At 40.8% G+C, this 26651-nt stretch overlaps 1 protein-coding gene across 1 annotated transcript; it reads left to right on the forward strand.

The window, feature by feature from the left end:
* The first annotated feature begins 249 nt into the window (after positions 1-249).
* Positions 250-25568, forward strand: LOC120540129 (myelin-associated glycoprotein-like). The gene is made up of 10 exons (XM_039770624.1): positions 250-760; positions 2216-2581; positions 4285-4590; positions 7345-7605; positions 11303-11569; positions 12722-12988; positions 15909-16175; positions 19143-19248; positions 21863-21926; positions 25232-25568. Exons 1-10 carry the CDS (start codon positions 715-717, stop codon positions 25469-25471), a joined length of 2190 nt encoding a protein of 729 aa, XP_039626558.1. The 5' UTR covers positions 250-714; the 3' UTR covers positions 25472-25568.
* Positions 25569-26651: the final 1083 nt, after the last annotated feature.

Below are 26651 nucleotides of genomic sequence, written 5' to 3' on the forward strand. Positions count from 1 at the left end.
GCTGGTTCATGTGTCAGGCTTGTCCTCAGTGTTGCTGAGTCAATGTGGCACATTGTTCATAATGGCACTCAGTTTTTGTCTTCATTCTCTCCTTTGCTGCGAGGGTCCAGAGTGTGTCCCATAACTGATCCTGCCCTTTTAATTAGCTTGTTGATTCGGTGAGCCTCTCTTGAAGTGATGTCACCGGACCAGCACACCACACTGACCATCACAAAGTTGTAGACGATGTCAAGGATGTCACTTCCCACACTAAAGGATCACAGTGTTCTGCTCTGTCCTTTCTTTTCCAGTTTCTCTATGTTACAAGACCAGTCCAGTGTGTCATGGGCGTGAAACCCCAAATACTTGTAACAATGCACCACCACTGCCAGGCGTAGGGGCTCTTCGATGTGGCATTTCTGTGGTTTTGCTGATGTTAAGTTGCAGACATTTCTCCACAAGTGCTCCACCCGACTCTTCTCCTCATCTCATCCCCCTTGTCAATACACACCGTTAGTACAGAATCCTCAGAGAATTTCTTCAAGTGACATGACCTGCTACTACAATTACAGTTATATTTGTATTTATTTACGTATATAAAGAGATGTTAAAGACTGCCAGATCTGCTCACAAAGTTGCATGTTTAGTTGTTCAGCCTGTCCACTGCGTTGTACATTTTTAATGGACTTTCCTTCCTTGTAATTTTTCAGACGCAGCACTTTTTACATCACTAAGATGTCTACTTTTGGAATTCTGATTTTCTTGCTCAGCCTTTTCCAATGTAAGTATCACTTTGAAACATGTTTAATAGGACATTAATTATTATATCGGGGATCTGTTGATCAGTGGGAGGCATTCGAGGGCCTTAATAAGTTTGTGATAGTCGAGTTATGAGGCTCATAAGAGGAAAGCAAAATTGCATCGGCATTGCTAATGAGACTCAACAAGTACAAGGACATGAAATCCACATTACTGGGGACACTGCATTGGTCCAGTATGGAGGAGTGCCAGTGTGTGCGTGAGTGTGCCATCGCATGGCGGGGTGGACAACATCCCTCTCTCAACTTCTCTCATCATACTAAGTATCAGAGTTTGCCTGCAGTACCGCTTTTTTGTACAAATCTGAGAGAGACCTTGTGGGCCAGGCCAATTGGGATTGGTTGGGGACCTCCTCACTCACGTGCCAGCCTCCGTTCGAGTCACTCTAGCTCTCGCCACGTGTTGGAGTGCACCCTGACTCCACTTAGCTAGCGATACCTGTTTGTTCAGCAGACATTATCATCTAGAGATTGTTAAGGAGTAACGTTTGACGTTTTTGAGAGAGAGATCACGTGTGTTTTAGAGGGTGCCTGCTAATTGCCAGAGATATCACCGCCATGTGCTTTACTCCCCACGAGGGGGACGCCTTCCCATCAGAGCTGAACACCATCAGACACATTGCCAGCATTTGATGTTGAAGTGCACCTACCTTCCACGTGGCCAGAATTACATTTTTGAAATTTTTTAAATTTGTCCTGTTTCATTATCATGTGGGGGACAGCTAGTATTTTATAAACATGTTATGTATAAGTGCAAAGCTTATTAAATACACAAGAGACAGTGACACATTGAATATTGAGTGACTTAATGGCTGCCAATGCAGGAGTACCTTCCATCTTTATCAGAAACATTTACATTTCAATCCATCTCTAAAGTCTATGAAAGACATGGATGGACTGGCATCACGTCCAGGTTGGATGCAGCTTCATTGCCTAGGCAGGAGACTATCAAAGCGGATGACCACTTGGAGACATATGGGTGGCAGTACTCCTGTCATGGTGTTCCAATTCAGACATCTGCTGGGCTGTATGGGAACTGTAGTTCCTGTGGACGGCCCTGCTGGTTTCTGTGGGTGCCATCAGGGGGAGTAGCCTTGGAGAAGCTTCCCTGTTCTTAGGAGGGACATCTGTTGACTTTGGGTGCAATACTGTGGCACGAGAAGTAACCCTGGGTCTAGCATATAAGGATACTGGTCCACCTCATTCAGGGAGCTGGAGTCAGGAGAGGAGGAGGAGGAGGAGGACGATGATGATGACGATCTGTGACTGAAATACCTATGAGAAGGTATTTTGTTTGTTTGTGCTTGGTCTAGTTGTGACTGAGGTCTGGGCCTGTGACGCCCCCGAGTGGCCACAAGTCTAATTCATTAATAGTTATGGTAATGTTTCACTCTAATGTTCTCTTTCTTGATGTCCAGGTTCATGTGGTCAGAAGTTCTACGCCACAATGCCTTCAAACATTCAGGCTCTGACTGGCTCCTGTCTGGTGATCCCTTGCAGCTTCACTTCTCCTCAAGAGGGCTCTGATCCAATGGGCATCTGGAGAATTAACCATTACTGGTCCAGGGTGGATGTATTCAAGGGGAATCAGTCACTAAATAATTGGAGTGGCCTTAAGGTCACCATTCTTGGTGACCTGAAACTAAGGAACTGCACCACATTGCTGGATGGGATCGGACCTGACAATCAGGGAGTGTTTTACTTTAGGATTGAAGACACTTACTTAAATCAAGGAAAGTCCTTCAAATACAGCTTCACTGATGGAGTGCAAATCAACATTACAGGTAAGGGCTGTGGAAGGTCTGACCCTGAAGATGTTAACCGTGACACAGTCGATTGACAAATGTCACAAAATGTTCAGTACACTTATGAATCAACCACATCAGTAATAAAATAAAGACGTGAAATTTTACAAAATAGTAAGGGTGTTTTTTTTATTAATATTCCTTAGTTTAGAGGAGATTCTAAATTCCACCAAATTCAATTTGCCTTTATGCCTTACTGTAGTGTGAGCGGGAGTAACATTTCTTACCGTATTGTTGATTATGTTATAAATTAGGAAGACAATCTCTGTGAATTTCACTGCATGCGATTCAAACAATCGGGAGTGCGCTCCCCTCGGCGTTCTCGTATACTGAGATGGAGGAAAAGGTTATCAGAAGCACTTCCAGTTGCGCAATATTTCTCAAATATCATCTCTCATCATAACTAATTGATAAAATTAATACACAATCATTTATCTCTATTTATAATCAAACTTTGTATTAAAACGATATTTTCACACTTAGGGAGGTTGAAAACAGTGGTGGAATTTCTTCATAATTACACGTGCAGTACCGAGATTACAAGAAAAGTAAAAAGAGTTATTGTCACCTAAAAACATAGAAAAAGTGTTTATATTATATAATGCTTGTTGCATTAAATTGCTATCGGTAAAACTGCATTTTGCTACATTTAATTATAAATTAATGGCAGAAATAAAAGAAAAAATCATAAAATTAAATTTATTACCAAGAACAAAACGGGACATAGCAGCTTATTGTTCCCATTACATCTTTATATTTACATAGCATGTTCAATGTTTACACGTTATTGTTAAACTGATGATGTAGAAATTAAAATAAAATAATAATAGTTATTGAAAGGCTATGTGTTATATTGAATACAGTTTATAATATCATCTACACATTTATATTTCCATGATGCAAAAAATTCAAATGGTTGATTAAATAAAATACTACTTCTGGTTGAGTAAGTTTTCTCAAATTTCATATCTTTTTGCTTATTATCATAAATATCTATTCAAAATTTGAACCACCTATCTGTAATTATAACCAAGTTTATTTGAAAATTTGCGAAAGTATTTAGTTAAAGTACCACTTCTGGCTGCCCAAAGTGGCCCAAATCTGATAGGATTCCTTATATTTGCTATAAAGCAGGTGCACAAAATTTCATTGAGGCCGAGGCCAAAGTGTTTTACACACAGACTGACATCATTTCAAAAATGATATTTTCTGACTTGGGAATGCCTAAAATGTCAAGATTCATCTCAATCCAGTGGTAGAATTTTTTCAGGATTCCCATAATTTCTCCATACTATGTATACGAGAAAGTAAATACAGGAATGTCAGCACACCAGGCTGTGTGTCTAGAGGGTCAACACACTGAACGTGGTGCCCACAGATGTCGCCAGAGTTATTAAACCTGTGATAGCTCAGCAGAGGAATTAATACTGAAATTATACAAATCAATCTCCTTTACACTAAGGAATGCTTTGTCTGAATGCTTTGTCCTTCTTTTGTGCTGTTATAATGTCTGCAGTTTATATGAATATGTTATGTATGAATGTGATATGTTATGTTATATGTTAAAGCCAATTGCAGCACTTCTTGCTTGATTTTGAGCTGTATAAAAATAAATTGTATTGTATTGTATTGTATGAATGACGCCTTTGAGGTGCTCTGCTAAAGAAAGGTTTGTCTTGCAGGCTCTCCAAACAGACCACTGCTGATTCCAAGAGATCCAGTGATGGAGGGGACTATAACCAGTCTGAACTGCACTGCTCCATTGCCCTGTCCCAACCAGCCTCCATCTCTGATGTGGAGTGAAACTCTGAATGGGACGGTGCTCTGGACTGTACTCACCGGAATAAATGGGAGTCGTTCTGTGTTATCCCTCCTGACCTTCACAGCCTCATATCGTGACCACCAGAAGAACATCACCTGCATAGCGTGGTACCCGGTGGGGTCTGAAAACAGAAGCGCAGTGGCGAGTGTAACACTGAGCATCTGGTGTAAGATCATGTGTGGGGGTGTGTGTGTGTTGAATTACATGTTGTGAGAGATATATAAGCAGCAATACCTGTCATGAACACCAGGGGATATTGTCATCAAGGTGCAGGGTCTATTAAGATTTGGAACCAAACAAGGAGTAATCCCCTAATGTCTTTCTGAGGGGCAGTATGTGTAGCTTCACACAGCTAATACGGAGATCATCCAGTCTGCTTCTCGCCAGGGTATGTCTGAGGTGTGTTAAAAGTGCAAGAATACTTGGTGCCTCCAGAGGGAGCTTTACCAATATGGCACCAGGGATTTGTGAGGTAATACAGGAATCTGGAAGTACTTCCAGTACAGTTCCTACAGGTGGTCATGGTCTTCCTTCATTTGCTTTGGGATTTTGGAGTTGGCAAGAGCTTGACTGACTGGGGGAGAAGGTCAGTTTGGATGAGAGCGATGGTTTGTGGAGACAAGAGGGTGAGGAAATTGAGTGAATGCTGTGGTTTGTATGGGGTGTTGTTATTCCTTTCCTCATATCTTATCACCCTTTAGTATTTATACTTCTACATTAATCTTTCTGAACCTTTCATTCACTATTAGAACCACCATTTTCTCTCTTGTCTCTTACTTTTGGATATTGTTCTGCTTGAGGCCCACTAGAGTCCACACTGTCCATTGTAGGGCTGACAGAGGCCATACTGTCAGCTGTGGACACAGGGCTAGAGGACATCTTAATGATACAGGACACACACACACACTCTCTCTCACAAGAGCCAAACCCTACTTGATCCCATGTTTTGTCATGGTGGGGTGCTACGGTGACCCTTTGCCTTTGATTCTCTTTATTATGTAGATCTTAACAAAATGTCTCTAATCTCGTACTCTTGCCATGCTCTCATGTAGTTCTGCACTTCTCCTTTCCTTTTACTTCTCTAACTGCGGTCAATTAGAAAGAGCACAAAGAACAGGCAGGAGGAAGACTGTCGTATTTGTTACAGATTATTATTATTATTGTTACAGATTATTCTTGGCAGGAGATTTCCCTCCTTATTTCTTCTCTCTTGAGCTCTTTTACTGATCTGGCAACAACAACAACAATATTTATTTCTAGAGCATGTCTTCATACAAATGAGGGAGCTCCAAGTGCTTTACAGGACGAAAAAAGAAAAAAATAGAAAAAAATAAATACAATTAGGCAAAGAATAAAAGTTAAGGTCTGATGGCCAGGGCAGACAGAAAAAACAAAAACTCCAGAGGGTTGGAAAAAAATCTGCAGGGGTTCTGAGACCACCCAGCTCCCCTAACATCAATGATCTCAATCAGTGCTCATGGTTTTCAGACTTCATGTGAAATAATGACAGTCATGTGGACCTCTGGCCTTCAAACCATCAATGTAAGGACTGCACGGTGCTTTGATCAGGTGGTGATGACGCAGATCAGCACCACAGAAAATAGAAAAAGAACAGCAGAGAAAGTAGAGGTTAGTAGGATTGTGGAGCCATGACAAAAACAATAATTCAATGCATACACAGAATATCAGGGCTACACTAAAATGAAGCTATGAGAAAGCCATGTTACAATAATGAGTTTTTCGCAGTTTTTTAATGTGCTCCACCGTATTAGCCTGGTGAATTTCGATCGGTAAACTCATATTCCACATTCCAGATTTTAGATGTATAACAGCAGAAGGCCACCCGCCTCACCACTTTGTTTAAGTTTAACTCAAAACCCTCATCTGAAGATCTAAGGTTACAATTTGGAGTGTAAGGTGAAAGGCAGGATGGAGCAGATTATTGAAGGCTTTATAAACCATCAGCAGGATTTTAAAGTCAATTCAAAATGGCACAGGTAACCAGTGCAGTGACATCAGTACTGGGGTGATGTGCTTGGATTTTCTTTTCCTAGTTAAGATTCTGGCAGGTTTAGTGTCAGGAGGTTAGAGTAAGGTATGTTTATGAAACTTAGGGACGCTCTTGTGCTATCATCCAAAGTTTTCAAAATCCGCTGCATTTTGTCACATTCTTTACATCATAAATGAGAGCCAACAGCCCAGCATGCATGCACAGCCTAGAAACTTCTTTTGAAACCCCACGCACAACTTACAATAGCTTATAGCAGAGCTTATTACACTTTCCACTTAAACTAATTATGCCCAATATTCATGTAATTCTTAAGCAAACACCAAATCATTAGTAGATCAAGTAAATTTTCCATAGCCTAGTAACATGACAAGTTACATTTAACATAACAGGGTATTTCAGCATAGAAATAAAATAAAACTTCTTTTTAAAGGTCCACTTTTTAAACATTAGAAGAAAACGTCCTTTTTATTCCAGAAAGATTCTGCTAATTTCTCCACAAAAGGACCTTGTGAACCACACACAGAAACCACTCAAGCTGGAAAGCCAAAGTGGGACCCTATTGGAATGAGAAGGCAATGGCATCTGCTAGCCCACCAGGCGGCACCTTTATGGTCCGAGAGCTGGAAGGGCAGAGTCGATTGCCGTCACCTTGCAGCTTCTCAGCACAGCAGGAGAAAAAAAGTTAGGACCGTTAATGGCAGCGTCCCCTCTTGGCTTGGGGAGGTATTAGAGGATGACCCTCTGACGTGCATGCGAGACACTTGCCAAACATTGTCACAGTTCATTCACATTCGCCTCTGGTGGGACGTAAACTCTGACGAGAATTATTGAAGACAATTCTGTAGGTCAAGAGAATGACTGACAGTTGATGGCATTTATTGTACTTTCTCTTTTCTTTTTGTTTTTTAGATTTTCCAAAGGACACGTCAATTAAAACATCTGACAAAATCCTGATGGGATCGTCTTTGACCCTCACCTGCAATGCCAATGCCAACCCGGCAGCCACCTACACCTGGTTTGAAGTGAGCGGCACTGCTGTCTCTATGGTGGGATCTGAGCAGAACTGGACCATTAAAGCAGTGACCCCTAGCGACAGTGGGAGGTATTACTGCATGGCACAAAACCAGTATGGAGCAGAGAACTCAAGCGCTGCCATTGTCGATGTGCTGTGTACGTACAATTCAATTTGGTGTACTCTTGATTAAAAGGTGTGGGTAGAAAAACACATTATAACAGCAATAATCCATCAGTCTGTGTACATTTAAATGTAATTCATAAATGTTATTCTGCCAAAAATGCATCTGTGAAAATTTGAAAAAGAAAAACTGACGCAGGATGTTGTTTTGCCTTCATTTGAGGTTAAGCGTAACTGACTTGACAAACTCTGTTCAGATAAGCCAAACGCTCTTAAACACCGCATTTATAAGTCAATAAATCTTACAGTGAAGATAATAAGATTCACTGGCTTGATATAATAGCTTTTCACTTTGTTTTATTTCATTTTTTTAGCAGTATTTGGATTATACATGTAGGTCTGTTCTCAAACTTTAATTTATTAGCATGCATCAGTAACTTAATAAATAAGAAGGCCCTTCAGCTTGGCTTTTCAATTGGCCTGTGCTGGCCATCGCATGTCACATCGCATACTCCACCACGTCCTAGTAGCTGTGGTTCATGTGTTACACTTTCTTGGAGTACTTTTACATTTCCGTGTATTTGCTTTTATGCAAAGCGGCTTACAAAAGAAGTCACCATAGTCGAGTAAACAACAGTCAGAGGATTTCTGTGGTAGTAAATGTGACAGGAGAAGGTGACAGAATTGAACAGCACTAGTGAAGAGCTCAGAACAAAATAGACGCGAATTACAACTCTCAGATTTATAAACTCTAAGAGCTCATTTCAGGTAGACAGAAATTCACCACACACCACAAGTCTTTATGTTTCTTAAACACACAGAAGGAGTCAGAATTCCAAGTACAATACAATACAATACAATACAATTTATTTTTGTATAGCCCAAAATCACACAGGAAGTGCCGCAATGGGCTTTAACAGGCCCTGCCTCTTGACGGCCCCCCAGCCTTGACTCTCTGAGAAGACAAGGAAAAACTCCCAATAAAAACCTTGTAGGGAAAAATGGAAGAAACCTCGGAAAGGCAGTTCAAGAGAGACCCCTTTCCAGGTAGGTTGGGCGTGCAGTGGGTGTCAAAAGTAGGGGGTCAATACAATACAATATACAGAACAGAACAATTCCTTAAGACAGCATAATAATAAAAATTTTAGAAGTACGGTTTAACAGTAGATGATATGACATAATTAGGTTTGGATATTTTTAGAGTCCTGGAGACCTCATCCATCTAGCTGCCTCCCCATTTGGCCATGCCACGGCTGAAACGTTGCTCCGATGAAAGGACCCTCTTTCCCATGATTCCTGTGATCCTCCATCAGGGATGACTTTACCATAGGCAGGCAAACAACTTGGCAGGTGGGCCGTGGCACCAATTGCCACATTTGGGTACCGAGAAAAGAAACAGAATAGGTGAGGGTTAGTATTCAAATATAATTATCATGTTACTTATGTTTTAGTGCTAATGACTAACAACAGAGATGCAGTCTGTACAGTTAATCAGCAGCTCTAGTCAGGATATGCTAAACTGAAGTAGTGAGTCTTCAGCCGGGATTTAAAGGCTGAGACTGAAGGGGCATCTCTTATGGAAGCAGGAAGACCATTCCACAGTTTAGGGGCCCTGTAACTAAAAGCTCGACCTCCCACTGTTATTTTATTAATCCTTGGAATCCTAAGCAGACCGGCATCTTGAGATCTTAATGCGCTCAGGTTTGTAAGTCATGATAAGTTCAGACAAGTAAGCGGACCTTGGCCATTTAATGCTTTATATGTTAAAAGGAGGATTTTGAAATCTGCCCTGAACTTAACTGGGAGCCAGTGTAAAGATTTAAGAACTGGGGTTATGTGTTCATATTTTCTTGTTCTTGTAATAATTCTTGCAGCGCATTTTGGATTAACTGGAGGCTGTATAGAGAACAGTTTGAACAGCCAGTGAACACCGCATTGCAGTAGTCAATCCTACTAGAGATAAATGCATGAATTAATTTCTCACAATCCTGTTTATTTAGAAAGCGCCTTAATTTCCTAACATTTTTAAGATGGAAAAACATGTTTTGGACGACTTTGTAATATGTGCTTTAAATGACATGCTAGAGTCAAAGATAACTCCTAGATTGCGGGCTGATTCAGTAAAATTAATTGGGATTCCAACTGAGTTAAATGACGACAAAATATTGCTGTGATCAGCGTCATTCCCTCCAACAATTAACATCTCTGTTTTATCTGTATTTAAAGACAAGTAGTTCTCATTCATCCATTCCTTTAATTCACTAACACAACTAATTAAAGACAACATCGGAGAAACTTCATTTGATTTAAATGAAAGGTATAACTGGGTGTCATCTGCATACAGTGAAAATTAACATTATGTTTCCTAATGAGAGATCCCAGTGGAAGCATGTAAAGTGAAAACAGTAAAGGTCCAGTACTGAGCCCTGCGGACACCATACTAAACTTCTGTGTATAATGATGGAGTACTGTCAGCACATTTCTGTACATACTGGAATCGATTTGATAAATAAGAACTGAACCAAGCGAGCACGGGCCTGTAAGCCCAACATCGTTTTCTAGCCTGTGCAGTAAAATAGAATGGTCAATGGTGTCAAATGCTGCACTTAAGTCCAACAACATAATTACAGTGGAATTTCCTTCATCAGAGGATATCAGAATGTCATTTACAACCCGTGTTAGTGCCGTTTCTGTACTATGACCAGTGCGAAAGCCAGACTGGAATTTCTCAAATAAATTGTAATGCGTAAGGTGTGACTGAAGCTGACTGGCGACTACTTTCTCTAGTATTTTAGAGAGAAATGGTAAATTTGAAATAGGCCTATAGTTATTTAGTATGTGTGGGTCTAGGTCTGACTTTTTAAGTAAAGGTTTAATGACTGACACTTTTAGTGCATCAGGTACGTGCCATGCAGTAATGAACTATTGATAATGGTTAGAATAGGGCTGCAAGAACATCCATTGCACTTTTACTAGTTTTGTTGGCACTGGATCTAGGGAACAAGTAGTGGGCTTCATTTTAGTAATTAAAGTTAAGACTTCCTGGTGAGTTACAGGATTAAAATTATTAAAGTGCTGAATGCAATGTGCGACAGGGTCTGCTAAGCTAGTATTTGGTTTGTACTGTGATGCTGAGATCTGGGATCTTATATTTTTAATTTTCTCATTGAAGAAGTTCATAAAGTCTGTACTGCTAATATCTGTTGGTATTTTGCACTGTTGATCTGAATTCCCATTTGTTAATTTAGCCACTGCTCTAAAAAGTACCCTAGGATTTTTATTATTGCTATCTATTAATGTAGAATAGTATTCTGAGCGAGCTTTAAAGAGGGCCTTTTTATATTTATTTACACTCTCTGTCCATGCAATTTGAAAGACATGTAGCTTTGTTGTTCTCTATCTGCGCTCCAGTTTTCGACACTCTAATTTATGAGCTCGAGTATATTCATTCGAGTGAACGGTGGGCTGCTGGTCCCAACAGTCAGGAGTCCTGACTGAGACATAATGACACATCACTAGATGCCATTCATCAGAAGACCTGAGGGTGCGAGGAGGAGCACAGGACCTTACAAGGGTCTCCATACACACAGGTGCTGACCCACTGACTGCTCTGTAGGCAGGCATCATGGACTTGAACTTAATACATGATTCATTTATTAAGGAATCTTTATCATGGTATCTATCCAAATGACCTGCAGAAAGAATGAAATAATCTGTGCTTGTCTCTTCTAGTTCCCCCCACAAACACCACGGCCAGATTAAATCCCACTGGAGACGTAAGGGATGGTGACCAAGTAGCCCTCATCTGCAACTCCAGTGCCAACCCAGCTGCCAACTACACCTGGTTTAGAGCGAATGGAGCTGCCATCTCACCGACTGGATCTGGTCAGATTCTGACTTTAACAGCAGTGACCCCTGGTGACAGCGGGAGGTATTACTGTCAGGCCCAAAACCAATATGGAGAGGACAACTCAAGTGTAACAACTCTGGATGTCCGCTGTACGTAAACATGCATTGTTAAAATTGTCCATGTGGGTTAAAACAGAGTGTTACAGCAGAGATCATTCAAAAGCACTGCATTTAGACAACGTTTGTGGACATTTCTAATTTTACTTTAGAACAGAACTGATCTCATTTAGTCATTTCAAGTGACAAAAGAGAAAGCCACCAAATTACCAATTTCTAGGTCTGTAATGCAAATGTGGTGGCTAACCTGGCCCAGTTTAAAATGAATGACACTCACTGGGCAGACTATAAAATGGTCACAACAGTGACCCCTAGTGACACTGCAGACAGGACAAGTGCGTCTCCTGGGCCCAAATCTACATGAGAGCGATGCTTTGCTGAGGGGCCACAAGTCAATTACTTGTAGAAACCTTTGATCTTTACTTTATGAAATTCACTAAATAAATTCAGAAAGATGATTTTATGTCTGCGGTGGGCTGGTGCCCTGCCCGGGGTTTGTTTCCTGCCTTGCACCCCGTGTTGGCTGGGATTGGCTCCAGCAGATCCCCGTGACCCTGTACTTAGGATATAGCGGGTTGGATAATGGATGGATGGATGAATGATTTTATGTACTAAAAAACAATTCTCTGGGTGTGCCCATTTTAACCAAACAAAGGAATAGCCACCAACTTCCTTTAAAAGTGTGGACCTTCAGCAGAAGAACGGCTGATGTTACCTGTGTGCTCTCGTCAGAGATGGGGAGCACTTTGAAGGTCAAGGGTACTGTCAGGTGTATGGAGCTCAACTGAACTCTACTTGCCTGTCAGGAGAACGTACAGCAAATCGCCACTCACTAACACCACAATGATCTGCACAAATTATTAATAAAAAGAACTGCAAGATACAGAGTTCATGGTTTATTACAAAGTTCTACTTTTTCTTCTGCCATTAGCAATAACACATCATCCATCCTGAGGTCCTCCTGCAAGATCAGCAGAGATAACTTTTCACGTTTTCAGGTCGAGTGCCACAGGACGGACTGCGCTCCTTATGCCCCATTAACTGTATCAAGGACAATCCGTTTCACTTTCAAATCATAAAAACATTGTCTTTATTCCTTAGGTCTCAGAATTATCAACTGCGTATATCACATGTACTTCAACAGAAAGTTTATTTATCAGAAAACTCAAACATTTTCTTTTGCAGTTATGCCCAACAACACCAATGCCATATTAAGTCCTACAGGCGACATAGTAGAAGGTGCCCAAGTTAGCCTCACCTGTGCTTCCAGTGCCAATCCAGCTGCCAACTACTCCTGGTTCAAAGTGAATGGAGCCAACGTCTCACTGATGGCATCAGAACAGAATCTGACTTTCAGAGCAGTGACCCCTAGTGACAGCGGGAGGTATTACTGCAAGGCACAGAACTGGTATGGGACGAAGACTTCACCAGTAGAAGTTCTGGATGTGCACTGTAAGTAGGAAAAAATGATTTGCCATGTTTGCGAATACATGTTGTGTGTTAATTTTTATATACATGTGGAAGAAAATCAGAAACAGGGTTAGGGTCCTGCAGTGGGCTTCCATTTAGTTTGAATGTACAAAGGGCGATGAAAGTAATGAAAGTAAGCACCATCCTGCTCAATAAGGGCCAGAGTAACACCATTAGGTAAAGAGCGTACTCAGGGGCGTGAGGCTCCATACTCCTCCGAGATTTGCCTGAAAGTGAATGCCAACTTCATGTGGAGGCTTCATTTCTATACGGTTAAGAACAGAATGGGGTGCCTCCGTAGACGCAGGAAAACATCTCATTCTAGGGAAATAAACTGAATAAAAGTTAGCGGTCGTACCGCACTCTCTCTTTGCCTTCTCCATGTTAGATCAGCATAAGCCGCTTACATTGAATAATAATTACAAAAATCCACAAACAAACACAGGATAACTAACACCTTAAAAGAAAAGAGCCAAGCAAAATGACCCCTTTTATTGGCTAACTACAAAGATTACAATATGCAAGCTTTCGAGGCAACTCAGGCCCCTTCTTCATGCTTAAAAGAAACAAAGGAAACACAAAAAAGGAAAATGAACATAAGCCTTGGGACACACCCTGGCTAAAATATGACATCTACTTTCTGATCTTTGTAAAGAAGTAGAAGTATAAGAAGGTGCTGAGGACAGTCTAAACGACAAAATTAGCATAAAAACTGAAGATATCTTCTGGTTGATAATTGTGTTAGGGAAAGGCTTTTAATTTGGATGAAGACATTTTTTTAGTGCAATTTGCCTTTCATTTTTGGCACTTGTGTTTCCCTGCTATTTCTGACTTTTCCTGTTGTTTGGAGGTTCAGCCTCTCCCTTGATTTATTATCACTAACTTGTATTATGGTGGTAAGGGGAACACTCACCAGTCCCGTTATTGGGTCTACTTTTACATCGGACACTTCTGTCCCCACCTGCACTACCATGAGCGAGGCCTACACAGCCTGTCACTCCTCAATATTCCACCTAGCGACTCACAAGCTTCGGCTGCCCTCAGATCACCTAAGGCTACCGTGGTCTCTGAAAATTCCCTAGACACATAAAGGTGGGCACAGCAAACGTAGACCTAACCGAGACCATGAACTCCAAGAATGACTTGATTAAAACCTCCTGCCAACCAATCACTGTGATGTTCACCCATTTGGGGCGTCTGTGAGGCTATTATGGTAGACAGCGGCTTACATGTGTTAGCAGAATTGAAGTAAATGCACCAAGAATGGTGATGCAGAGTAAGCAAGACGTTCCATTTCTCAAAGTTCTCGTCTTTTCACGTTCTTTTTAACAGCATTTTGCCATCTCAGATGTGTCTCTTTGTGGTCTCGGTTGATCCTGAGCTACTCGTAACACTTCTGCTCCCACATTGAAATCAATCTACCTTGGCCTGCTAATCCCTGTGAGACAGAGAAAGGCAGTCTCTTCATACTAGGTGCCCTTGTATTTAATTTATGATACAAAAACAAAGTATAACATTTAAAAGCAAAGCACGTTTATTAAAACCGAATAATAGCAGTAGATGAAAATACTGCTAAGTCTGGACATACAGTGCATCGTCCCAGAAAACATACTGAAAATTAGCTGCAATCTCTAAAATGTACGCTGCCCTAGGCGGCTTTTAGATTCAGCACTGGAAGCGAAGCATGACTTGTGATCTACGACATCCAGATGAACGGATATCTTACTCTCTGATGTATCTTTGCCTCTGACGTTCTTTTTTGGTCTCCCAGACGGGATCATCGTTGACATGTAGTCTCAGACCTTGAGATATTCCACACTTATGATTGGCAGGCTATCCTGGTGATGGGTGTCTCGGCCTAAAAGCTTTGATTCACGCACTTAACCTTTGTAATCTCTTGCCGTCTCTAGTTTTTTTTCTCTTAAGATGTAAATTATGTAATCATGTTAATCTAAAAGCACAACAAATTATTTACACAACAGGAAGGAAAGAATGCTTAAGTACAGTACATTTAAGTCATAACTTATTGGTCACAGGAAAGAAGAAGTTTGCGGATGTACAGTAGTTAGGCAAATTGCCTTCATGGGTTCTGTAAATTGTTCTTGGACTTCCCAGGGCATCACTTCCAAAAATGATTTCATCTCCCGGTCCACTTTGGCAGCTCTTTTGTCCTCTTCAGGTGTCTCTTGCAAACGAGAGCATCACCAGCATTGGTGCAAAGATCAGTGCCTGTTATTCTTAAATACAAATGGCTTCATTCATCAATTTAAGTTAAACAAATCTGTGGCCAGAGGGTGGCTGGGTGCAGGAAGGAGCAAGAAAATCTGAGGCACCAACCGGGTCATCCCATTTAATAACCGCAGAGGACACAAAAGAAATAAACAGAAATTAACTCTCTTTGGCATAATTCTCCCGTAACGCGCGATACAAAACACAAAAAGGCAAAATCATTGGGCTGATTAGCCAAGGTCAGAACAATAGCGGAGGTCCGTCCTGCGGTTCAATCAAACCAGAAATAACGCCTCCTTCCAGGGGGGCCAGGGGTTTTATAGTGGCTGCACCAGAAAGGGCGGAGTCAGTTGCCCAAATTGGGGGGTTCCTCAGCACTTTGGGGATAGAAGGAGATGACAGTGTTAACGATAGCACCCCCTTTCATCCCACCAAGAATATTACATACTGTGACAGAGCCTGTGAGGAGGTCCTCCGATGCACATGTGAGACAAAGGGCACGGTGAAGACGGTGACATTGTATTTGGTTTATTCTTCCTTTTCTGTCAGTCGTGTTTTTTAGGGTACCAATGACAGACATGTTTACAACTTTCCTCTGCTATTGTCATTACCATGTAAAAACTAATTCAGATCTTTGAAATACTGAGAACAGCCATTCATTTTTTTTTTCCAGTTCCCCCTTTTAACACCACAGCAATTTTAAATCTGACAAATCAGATAATGGAAGGAGACTGGGCAGCCCTCACCTGTAACTCCAGTGCCAATCCAACAGCCAACTACTCCTGGTTTAAAATGAATGGAACTGCAGGCTCACTGATGGCATCTCAGCAGGAATTGATCATCGAGGCAGTGACCCCTATTGACAGTGGGGGGTATTACTGCGAGGCGAGGAACTCGCTTGGAAAACAGAACTCTACAGTGGTCTCTCTGGAAGTGATCAGTGAGTACAGAATGTGTCACAGTCTACCGAACTGAATTATATGTCTGGTCTGGTGTCAGTAGTGAAAAACAAGCAATTCACACGAAATTAAATTTGCAGTGAAATTTTTGCTTTGCAAATTATTTGGCCAAACTGTGTGTTTTGTGGCCACATTTCACATCTGGAAGCATCTTCTTGTATTAAATCCTCGTGTGTGACACTTTGTTGAGCCGTGAGACTTCTGTTATAGTTGTTCTGGCAGTACAACATACTGTCTCAGGTAGTGGCAGTGGGATTTTAATGAAAAGGATCAGTAAATGAGACTTAGACGTTGAATCGAGCCAAGATCAATTCCAAAATAAGGTCAAGCCAAACCCAAAAACTGAAATTCTTTCTGGTAAAAGTAACATTTAAGTTCTCCCGCAAATAAGTCGGGGCTTGATTACACCGTATAATTTTAAAATGTCAGTCGTATAAGTCGAATGCGGAAAACTCACGGTATTGGTCCATGAGATTACGATATGCTAACGCCCACCTGAGAGAGCAACCACAGAGCACTCGGCCTTTTTTTCTATGTATTGTGCCTACGTGCAACACGGTAATACCCGAACAATTCCGAAGCGATGTTTGCAGTGTTTTGTGTTTTTGTATCTCACACCCTCACACACCTTTATCGTAACAGCATAACTTACCTATGATTGAGCATTCGATCAGAAGAAAATATGAAGTTGGTTTTAAATGAAACGTCATTGAAGTAGCAAAAGAAATTGGGAACTGCAATAGAATTCGATGTGTCTGAGAAACTAGTGTGAGTTCGGAGGAAGCAATTTTTGGAGGTGGCATTTTTGAACGGGTATATAAGTCGGGGTCTGATTTTATGATCGATTTTTCAGGTTTCAAGACCCGACTTATACGCGAGTATATACGGTAAATTCTTTAACCGGGAAAAAATTCAGAAGTCAAAGACTTGCACACCAACACTGACTTTAACCAGATCTCTGAGGTCCTGTCACTTCCCGGGTGATTATGGGATAGATTGCTTTAGTAATGACCAGTGCAATCAGTCTAAAATGGCGTCATCTTGTAATGATAGCAAGCTAGCAGTACAAGGCTTTCTTTGAAGGAAAATGAACTAGACTTAGAGCCTCCCATGCTACATAGCATATCGATCAACAAGCATCTCCCCAGTGTTTCTGGTCTTTGGCAAAATGTCTTGGCTTCATCCCAACTGATGTTAGCACCTTCAGGTCTTGTACCTTCATTCTTCTCCAAGTGTTCCATGGGCATCCTTTTGGTCATTTGAGGTTGGGAGATACCCATGTCATTGCTGTCTTTGGGATCAGATGGTTCTCCATTTGAAGGACGTGGTCAGCCAGTCGGAGTCTTATGTGAACGCTGGTTATGTGGAGTTTGCAGAGGTCATTATTTCACAGTTGGTGATGTGATTGTAGTTTCCGATCCTGAGAATTCGGCTGGAAGATGTCAGTCTACATGTTGATACTTGCTGACGCCTTCCAGTTTTCACTGGCATAAATGGCCATAGGGGTCCTGTAATTAACACAAGTCACGTCTTCTGGGGACACACCCCTAACAACACGAGAGCTGCCCTAATGATTGGGAGACAAAATAGTGACGATTGTAAATAACCAAGATGGCGGGGGAAAATAGTACAAAATAACCCCTAACAACAAAAGTAAATCTTGAATAATAAAAAATAACAATAATGAAAAGATTCAGAATCTAAGGCTCATGTCCTCAACCTTATAAAGTGATGCAGAAAAACACAAAAAATGAATAATGAACCAATTTATAACAAACCCAAACAGCGTTGTGGAATAAACAGAAGAACGAGACTCCTCGGGTCAAATACCCCAAACTCCAAATACAGAAGCCCATAAAACTCCACAGGAAAGACACAAAAAATATTGAAGATGAACTGATGAAAACACAGGATACCCACTTTGCCAATTATGATGACAACTTTGCCAGTCACAATGTGAAACATGTATCAGAGACAGAGACGAGACTCAGTCCTCCACAGTGCTTGAAGCTCACGTATCCTCCTCCTCATCCTCCCCGTGAATCAAGAAACAGGACAGTAAAGGTGAAGGGGCAGCTCCCTGTCCTGCAGAGAAAACGTGGAAGTGCACAGTGGTGTATCTTCATGTCGTAAGTTTGTCACGTTTAATAAACTTACTGCACTCCTCTGCGGTGATTGTACAAGAGCCACAGGACAGAGCTGATGTTACTGGTGTGCTGATGACCACCAGTGCTTCACAGCTGTGGATAAAATACAAGGAAAGGCAGAAGTGCCAAGAAAGCTTTAGGGAGTGAGACAGACAGAATATGACAAAGGGCTGGGGAACAGCCAGGCGACCCATTTATTAAGGAAACTGAACGTAACAATGAAAATGTAGGGATAGTAGGACGTCTCTGGTCCCCAGAAGCTCATGTTCTGTTCTTTAGGTGAGCCTCGTCCAAAAGGGTACCTCTGTTTAGGTAGTTCCTGAGGTTGAGGGGTTGGTCCTCCAGGAGAGGACAGGAAGTGATGTTATCGCCCATCCTGGGACTCGTCCTCTGTTTCGATGGGAAGACAGGAGAGGTGGTCAGCGATAGCTTTGCCCCTGTCCTGTAGTCCCTGTTTTCCACCCCAAAAAACCCTAAAACCCTAAAATAAAACAAACTCTTTCAGTTGAGTTTCACCTCAAAATCATAAAATGGTGAGTGAAACTCATTTTAGCATCAATTCCGCGATACTGAATGCAAAACCAAACTCAACTGCTAACTGCTTCACTACAGATTAGGAGCTTTTGCACAGATTTTCAATTATTTTATTACAGTAATGTGCTAAACTCTAACACTGGGCATGGTGTGGAGTTGTGAATTTATCCACTTTTACAGTGTTATTTAGACCAAGATTATAAATCAACCACCACTCCAAAGTCATTAAGTTAACTAATTAGATTGTTCACTTCTTTATTTATACAGAACATATGGAGAAAAAACCCCAAATCTGTTTTGTAGTTTTGGGAGCCGCTACTTCTGGACTTGTAGCTTTGCTGGGCGTCTTATGCCTGATCCTTTATATAAAAAGGTAAGTTAAACCGTTCTTGTTGTACTAAAATATATCTTATAGCAAAATATAAATCTGGTACAGTCACAGCTGTAGAAGGTAAATAAGATCACTCTTTCAAACCACAAGTTGCGGTTGCAGACGCCTATCCCAGCAGCACAAGACAAGAACCAACCCTGCATGGGCCATCATAGCTGCACACCAACAGTCACAATGGGGACAATTTGAATTGATTACCAACCTGACCTGCACGTCTTTTTGGATGTGGGAAGGCAATAGGAATACCAGGCAAAAACGTACAAGAAAGATCCAGGAATAACATACAGACTCCACTTGTAGAAACGCCGGGCACAGGATCCAATTCCAAGGTGGAGAGGCGGCTCTGAGGCTACGGATCTGCACTGGCAATCGGAAGGTTACCGGTTTGAATCTCGTAAATGTCAAAAGGGGCTCTGCTCTGTTGGGCCCTTGAGAAAGGCCCTTAACCTGCAATTGCTGAGTGCTTTGAGTAGTGAGATAAGCGCTATATAAATGCAAAGAATTATTATGTTATGTTATATTATATTCCAGAATGTTAGGACTGTGAGGTAGCAGTCTTAATAAGGAAGTCTAGATTATTGTAGAAGATGCCAACATTCCCTCCCAATTAATCCAATTAAGAATCACATTCAGCAAAAAGAATATTACAGAAGCATCAGCTGCAATGCAGGACGCAATTCGGGACAGGACACCACATACTAACACTGGGATATGCACCGTATCTTACATTATCTTTAAAAATTGTCCCAGTGTCACTGAATGTGCCTTACAATGCCCCATCCTAGGATGGCTCCAGACCCCAAGCATTGCAGAGGGGATATTTATGGTGACCTTTGATTCTTTTCCTTACCCAAGTCTCCCTTCGTGTCTCTATTGATCCCTCAAAAGTGGTTGCTTTCAAATCTTCTGACAGGATCGGGTCTGGAACAAGTTACAGAATCACTTCTCATGTCTTTGGCCACATGTATCCACCGGAGCTCCTGCACCCCTGAGCCCTTCCTAGCTGTTAGAAGATCTTCATGCTGTCTGCTTTAAGGAGACCACATTCACAGACCTTGTGCTGCCGTCTAAGGGCACACCTTTCACTTCTGTCCACTTTCATCTTTAAAGACTCAGCTCAGCTTCCCAGACGAGGGGCCACACACTGCCACTTATTAACATCAGCCCTCTGTGGTCTCACTTCCTCACCTTGTCCTCCACCTTTGTTTGGTACCTCAAAGAGTTCATTTCCAGGACATCAGTCCCATGGACAGGTGCTAATGTCCCCCAGTGTCATGCAGAGGGCCTTGGTCAGTACACCTTCTCTTTGTGAAATGTCTTTTTGCTGTTCTGTCCACATTCTCTGTGATGCAAAAAGAAAGGAGAAGTAAACTGCCAGAAACTCAATGGCATGTAATTATAATAAAGATTTAAAATGTATTAAATAAATTAATGAATAAAAAAGGAACACAAGTCAATAATATCCAAAATACAAAACTAAAAAACAAAAATATGAAAGAATTTAAACAAATAACAAAATACAAAACTTCAAAAGGTCTAAATACACAAATAAAATCAGGAGCAAAAAGTCCAAATTCTAAATTATTAAATCCAAAATATCCAAAAGACAGCTACATTTAACAAAAATAAAAAATAGTAAAGAAAACCGCTAAGTTAACTAATGTCACTGCAAAACAGCACTGGCTGGAAAACTTGAAACGAGCCTGAGGTGCTGCTGTCAGGCTGATTAAATGTGCGTCACGATTATGATGTTGTTTTTATTTTTCCCATTCCTTTGATATTTTTCCCAATATTTGTATTCCTAATATGTCACATTCCCGCCATATAATGTTCCTGGTGGACATTAAACACTCGGCTGAATTTTTAATCCAATTTCCAAACGTGTGAAGAATGTTTCTTTTTTTCCAGTCCAGTCCAGTCTGAGTATCAAGTCAAGATGGGCATCCTTGGACCATTTAGTGCTACCGATAGTCCTGTACAGAGGTGCCCATCTCCAGGGTCAGACCACCAAAATCCTCCTGAGGTTACCGTAGAGATTTGAGGGCAGGTGTCCACTCCCTCCGCTGCACTTCTTCACACTAAGCTTTCTTCTTCTTTCTAACAACATTTCACAAAAGAAAATAACCCATCATCCCATTTACTTCAGCAGATGTCCACTATTAACATCCGTCTGGCACTTCAGGCCTACACATCCCGGTGGGTGGAAGTCTTAAAGGGGCAGACTAAATGTGAATTCATGGACCACAGTCCCTTAAAGGCAACATTTCCTGAACACACACTGACTACGATAAGAGTACAACCTGAGGGTGAGACCCGTAACACACCATGGCAGTACCCGTGCCTACCACTCTTAACTCATACAAAGAGACAGCAGGATGATTAACAAGACCTGTGAGCCTTTATTTCAAAAGTACAAAAAGACAACCTACTGTCCGAGAACAAAGGAGAACTCAAGTAAGCACATATCCTAAAAGCAGGGACACGCGACCTGCGTGGATTTACAAAGGATGTCTCTGTCAGCGTTGCTATAAATATTCACTCTGTATTACCTACTGTACTTACTGTATACGGTGAATGTTATTCTGTGTTCATTTAGGAGAAGACAATCCAATAGAACAGCAGGAGGAGGCTCAGACGTGAAGACCACCAAGAAAGACGAGGTGATTAAATGTAAAGGATTGGCCTGTTTAGTAACATCTTACCGTCAATTCGGACCCTTCACTTTCTACACTCTTTACCGTGCTGTAGATTTCATTTTAAATGGATTCATTTGCTCTTTTTGCATAGCAATCCACAATCGAACTCGTAATGACAAAGTGATAACACGTTTTCAGAAAAGTTTGCAGTTGCATCAAAAGTCAAAGACTGAAATCACACAGCCATTTAAAATGAAATCTGCAACAAAGTAAAGTGTGCAGAAAGTAAAGGGGTCTGAAGACTTTCTGAATCCACCGTACACACGAATTTGTTTCAATGCCTTTTTTAAATGAATAAATGTTAACAGTTGTCATTCCCTGTGCTTATTCTACATCACAATACATTCCGTACTTAATGTTAATCATTTTATTTCTTTAGATATTTCAAATTTATGTGCATTGAAGTTTGCTGTCATAGTCTGATGAATCTGTCCTTCTCATTTCTGTTGGTCCATTAGGAGTTGGCCATCACAAAGAGTTTTTATAATGAAATAAGAGAGCTGATGCCCTCCATAGTTGATCAGAAACCTTTCTATTCCTCCCACTGAAATGATGTAAACCACTAAAACATCGGCCTCAGGTCTGAACTGATTAGAGGTGTGCGTCTATTAAACGATCGTAATATTTAAAAGAATTGAAATACTTGTGTGTGACGTCTTCATCGAGGGCTGTATGTTCTCAATGATGGAGATCCAGATGGGCCACTGACACCATGAAGAGATTTGTTTAGTGAATTTCATAAATTGGTGAATTTCTACACAAATCGACACTCAGCTTTTCTATTTCGGACATAGCGATAAACTATTTAATAAAAAATATGGGCCATGATAAAAAAATGCACTTTTTACATAAAATAAGGATAATAGAAGGATGTACTGAAGTTTACCTTAAACAGTGTGGCCTGGACAGCCAAGAAAGTTTGGGACCCCAACTGGGTTGTCCCATTTATTCATCCAAAGATGAGAAGAAAAAAAAATAGAAAAGAAAAGAATACAAATAGGACACGCTGGGGTGTGCCCCTTCTACGAGGATTTGAAACAGATTTGAGGGGTCTAACTTACAAAGCTCTGTCTTGTGGCTTGTTCAGGCTAACAATGACATCTCCTTCTGTGACACTTCGGTTTTATGTCGGTGGGACAGGAAGGGGAGGAGCTAATTGCCTTCACCGCTTCTTGACACTTTAGGGATAGAAAGAGATGACAGCATTAGTGTCCCCTCTGGCCCGTTATTACATACCTCATCAGAACCTGTGACAGAGTCCTCGGACGCACATGTATGACAACAGAAAAAGGAGAACAAATGAACAGCACGAAACGAAAATCTAAGTTGGCTTGGGTTGGGTTTTCTCTCTCCTACAGAAAAAGAGACAACTGTTTTAAATTCATATTAGAACTCACATTAAAAATTCAAGCAAAAATTTTAGTTGTAAATTCTTTATCAGTCAAATAAAGTGCACACGTATTCACCAGAAATGATTTATATTTGTCTAAGTTCCCACCACCATAATATAGTGCACGTCAGTGCTCGCTCTTATGTACGATTACAACTACTGGTTAAGCAGACATCTTGTATCCAAAAGTCAACATAACTGAGTAACCGTCAGTCTGGGGAGCGTTTAGGAACAGGTGTTACAGGTCACAGTCACAAAATTAATCCGCACAAGTGAAGAGCTTGGAAATAAATGTCAGCTAGTTAGACTTCCTTAGTTACAAGAACCCACCAAACCCACCATCAGTTAGACAGAATATCACAGAACAAGGGGGTCTTCAAACTCTTCTTAAACACAACGAGGGACTCAGAAGTTCAAGTGCAGGTGGGCAGCTTGTTTCATCAGTCAAGACGTACACATGAAAAGAGTCTGGGGTGAGATTTGATACCCCACTGAGGTAGCATCACCAGACGCTACTGTGAGTGAGAAGGAGCACAGGACCTCACGAGGTCTCCAGGTATACGAGGTCTGAGCCATCGACTACTCTTTATGCAAACATCAGAGATCTGATCTCCAAAGCTACAGGAATGCTGACAGCCAGATGTCCCATCCAGTGGGAATGTCAATGGGAAAGGCATGGAGGCTCTTCTGACTTAGTGATCGATCCCCGTCATTACAACCGCTCCCATATTTACATATTCATAAAATTCTTGACAAATATGGGGATGGGCTGTTTATTTCTGGACTGAACCCAAATAACACCTTCCACTGTTCTCATCATTTATGGCCTTATTGGTCAAGCAGGCATCAGCACTTTTAAAACCGCCTGCTGGAGTGTCCTTCGCATGTTTTCTGTCCATCTCTTCAGGCTGCGTCTTCCACTTGTCATTTGTCCATCTCTCTTTTGGCTGAATTACGTGTCTTTGAAATACATTTCACAGATTATATTGGCATAAAATAACCTTCTTGCTACAACTTCCCTTAAAAAAATCAATGAGTTACCTAGCAGTCGGTGCATGGAACAGAAAATGGACTTGTGCAGGCCAGCTGTGCGATAACCCGACTGGGTGCTCAAGTCCGATTGGGCACGATTCACTGCTATGAAATCTCACAGTCTACATTTCAACCTCATAATACTAATCGTTGAGAGATATTCAGATGGCTGTGGTTTTACATATTTAAATTCAATTGTTATCAAAAATATGTCAGATACGAAAACCGAACTGAAAGTCAAACATTTTGCTCTGTGAGGCCGCACTGATTTTTATTATTACTTCAGACACCCTTTGTCCTCTGCTTTTAATGTTACCAATTAATATGGGAAAGGCGCTATATACGTGAAATGTATTGTTATTATATGCTTGTATTTGGTGCTACAGCCCTGAAGACAGTCCATATGATAACTCATAGATGGCGCCCACCTATAGACCACCTGCCATGAGTCAATTTGTATTTAGCAGTCAATGTGTTAAACAGCCTGAAATTTCTAATATTTTAATAAAAATTAGAAAATGTATGCTGTGATGATGTCTTGTTGTACTGTGTTCTTGAGGAGAAACCTCAGGGTAGGTGCTAAAGGGGAGGCTTTTAGAAAAAAGAGTAAAATCGGTCAGGACTGAACAGTGCAGAGTTCATAGAGACTTTGATCCACGAGCTAAAATCTTAAAAGAGGACAAAGAATATAATTTGTGTGTGTCTGTGTATTCATTATATGTGTCCAAAGATTTGAAAGTTCCTTCTTCCAATGCAAAGTCTAAATAGTCCACTTTAATTAAAGTAAGCATTTGTGAATGAAGTGTCTATCACCCCTCAAGAATGACCCACTTCTTTTCACTGACAGGGCATCCCACCAATGGATGAGGACACTGTGGTGTATGTCAACAGCCAGGCCATCAGAGATCAAATGAAGGAGCATGAAGGACCAAATGAAAATCTGGAGTACGCCTGCCTTGAGTTTTCCAAAGAGAAGAGCATGGAAAAGACCGACAAGGGGACTGTAAGGGATCCAGTGATCAGGGGCTCTTCAGAACATGAGACTGTCTACTCAGGAGTCAAATATACTGAAAACACAAAGAAATAGTGTCAAAAAATGAATATGAGGCGCAGTTAGTTCTCCAAGAGGGAAGCTTAGAGAAGATGAAGTTTTAAAAATAAACTTAAAGGTTCTTAAAATATAAAAAAAAAAAAACAACTGGGGGGAGGGTGACCACAAACACCCTTCTTGTATAAAACGGGGGAACAAATGATGTTTATAAGTAAAGAATTTTTTAATAATAAAAAAAAATTATTAATAACAATTACAAAATACAGAAAAGGGCAAAAAAGGATTTGTCACAAACCAAAAGAAGAAAGCAGAAGATAATCAAAAACCAGTAAATCCAAACAGAACACAACACCTAATGAAACTTCACTAAAAATGAATGATCTCCAACTCCTGAGCCTTCTCCGCTTAGTCAGAGGGAGGAGTCAGGACTGGCTCCACCCTCAACAAACATAAGCACATTTAAATGGACAGTACAAAGTAAATGAATAATAAGCAAAATAAAGTAATATAAAATATGAAAAATAATGCAACAACAACAAAAAACAGCACAAATAACAATAAAATACACACAGACATTAATCCATGAAAGGATTAATGGTACATTTCAGCCTTATCTTAATTCAATTTAAAAATTGCTAAAACCTAACATGTAGGTTTAAAACAGACCTGTTTTTCAAGTTAGACTGAATGGGGTAGCCATGTTATGCTAAGTGACCTACGCAACCTAAAGTGAAATGTTTGCCAAGGACGATGTGTTACCTTGAGGTGAGTCCTGTCAGGTAAAAGGAGATAATAAAGGTGAATAATGTGGAAGAGAATTTGAATACAGATCCGCCCCCCCAACCCCACTTGAATGCCCCGATTTAAGAAATACAGCACAGGCAGGAGAAAGTGTCAATCGTTATTCTTTATCGAAATCTCACAAGAGGCAAAAACTTGTCATGTTAGTGTTGTGGCCAAGAAAAAAGTGACATCTGTGCTCTATTTATACAATTCATTGATTAGGTGACTACTCAAAAGAGGAATTCATTACATAATAAGAACATTTTTATCATGATTGGTTACACGCAGTTACTAACGGGACATGTTGATACTGTAAATGAGCACAATTTGACTGATAGTCCTGTCTCCTTAGGATGTACAAGACATTTTAAATGTATTATTTGTATTCTTATTTTAGATAGATAGATACTTTATTAATCCCAAGGGGAAATTC

This window comes from Polypterus senegalus, chromosome 12 (genome assembly GCF_016835505.1).
Source record: "Polypterus senegalus isolate Bchr_013 chromosome 12, ASM1683550v1, whole genome shotgun sequence".
NCBI lineage: Eukaryota > Metazoa > Chordata > Cladistia > Polypteriformes > Polypteridae > Polypterus > Polypterus senegalus.

What these genes read in the sequence shown, in the direction of transcription:
- LOC120540129 (XM_039770624.1), top strand. Translation starts at nt 715, where the DNA reads ATGTCTACTTTTGGAATTCTGATTTTCTTGCTCAGCCTTTTCCAAT. An exon ending in CTTGCTCAGCCTTTTCCAAT is followed by an intron (nt 761 to 2,215) that starts GTAAGTATCACT and finishes CTTGATGTCCAG; the next exon opens with GTTCATGTGGTCAGAAGTTC. An exon ending in GGTCTCTCTGGAAGTGATCA is followed by an intron (nt 16,176 to 19,142) that starts GTGAGTACAGAA and finishes TTATTTATACAG; the next exon opens with AACATATGGAGAAAAAACCC.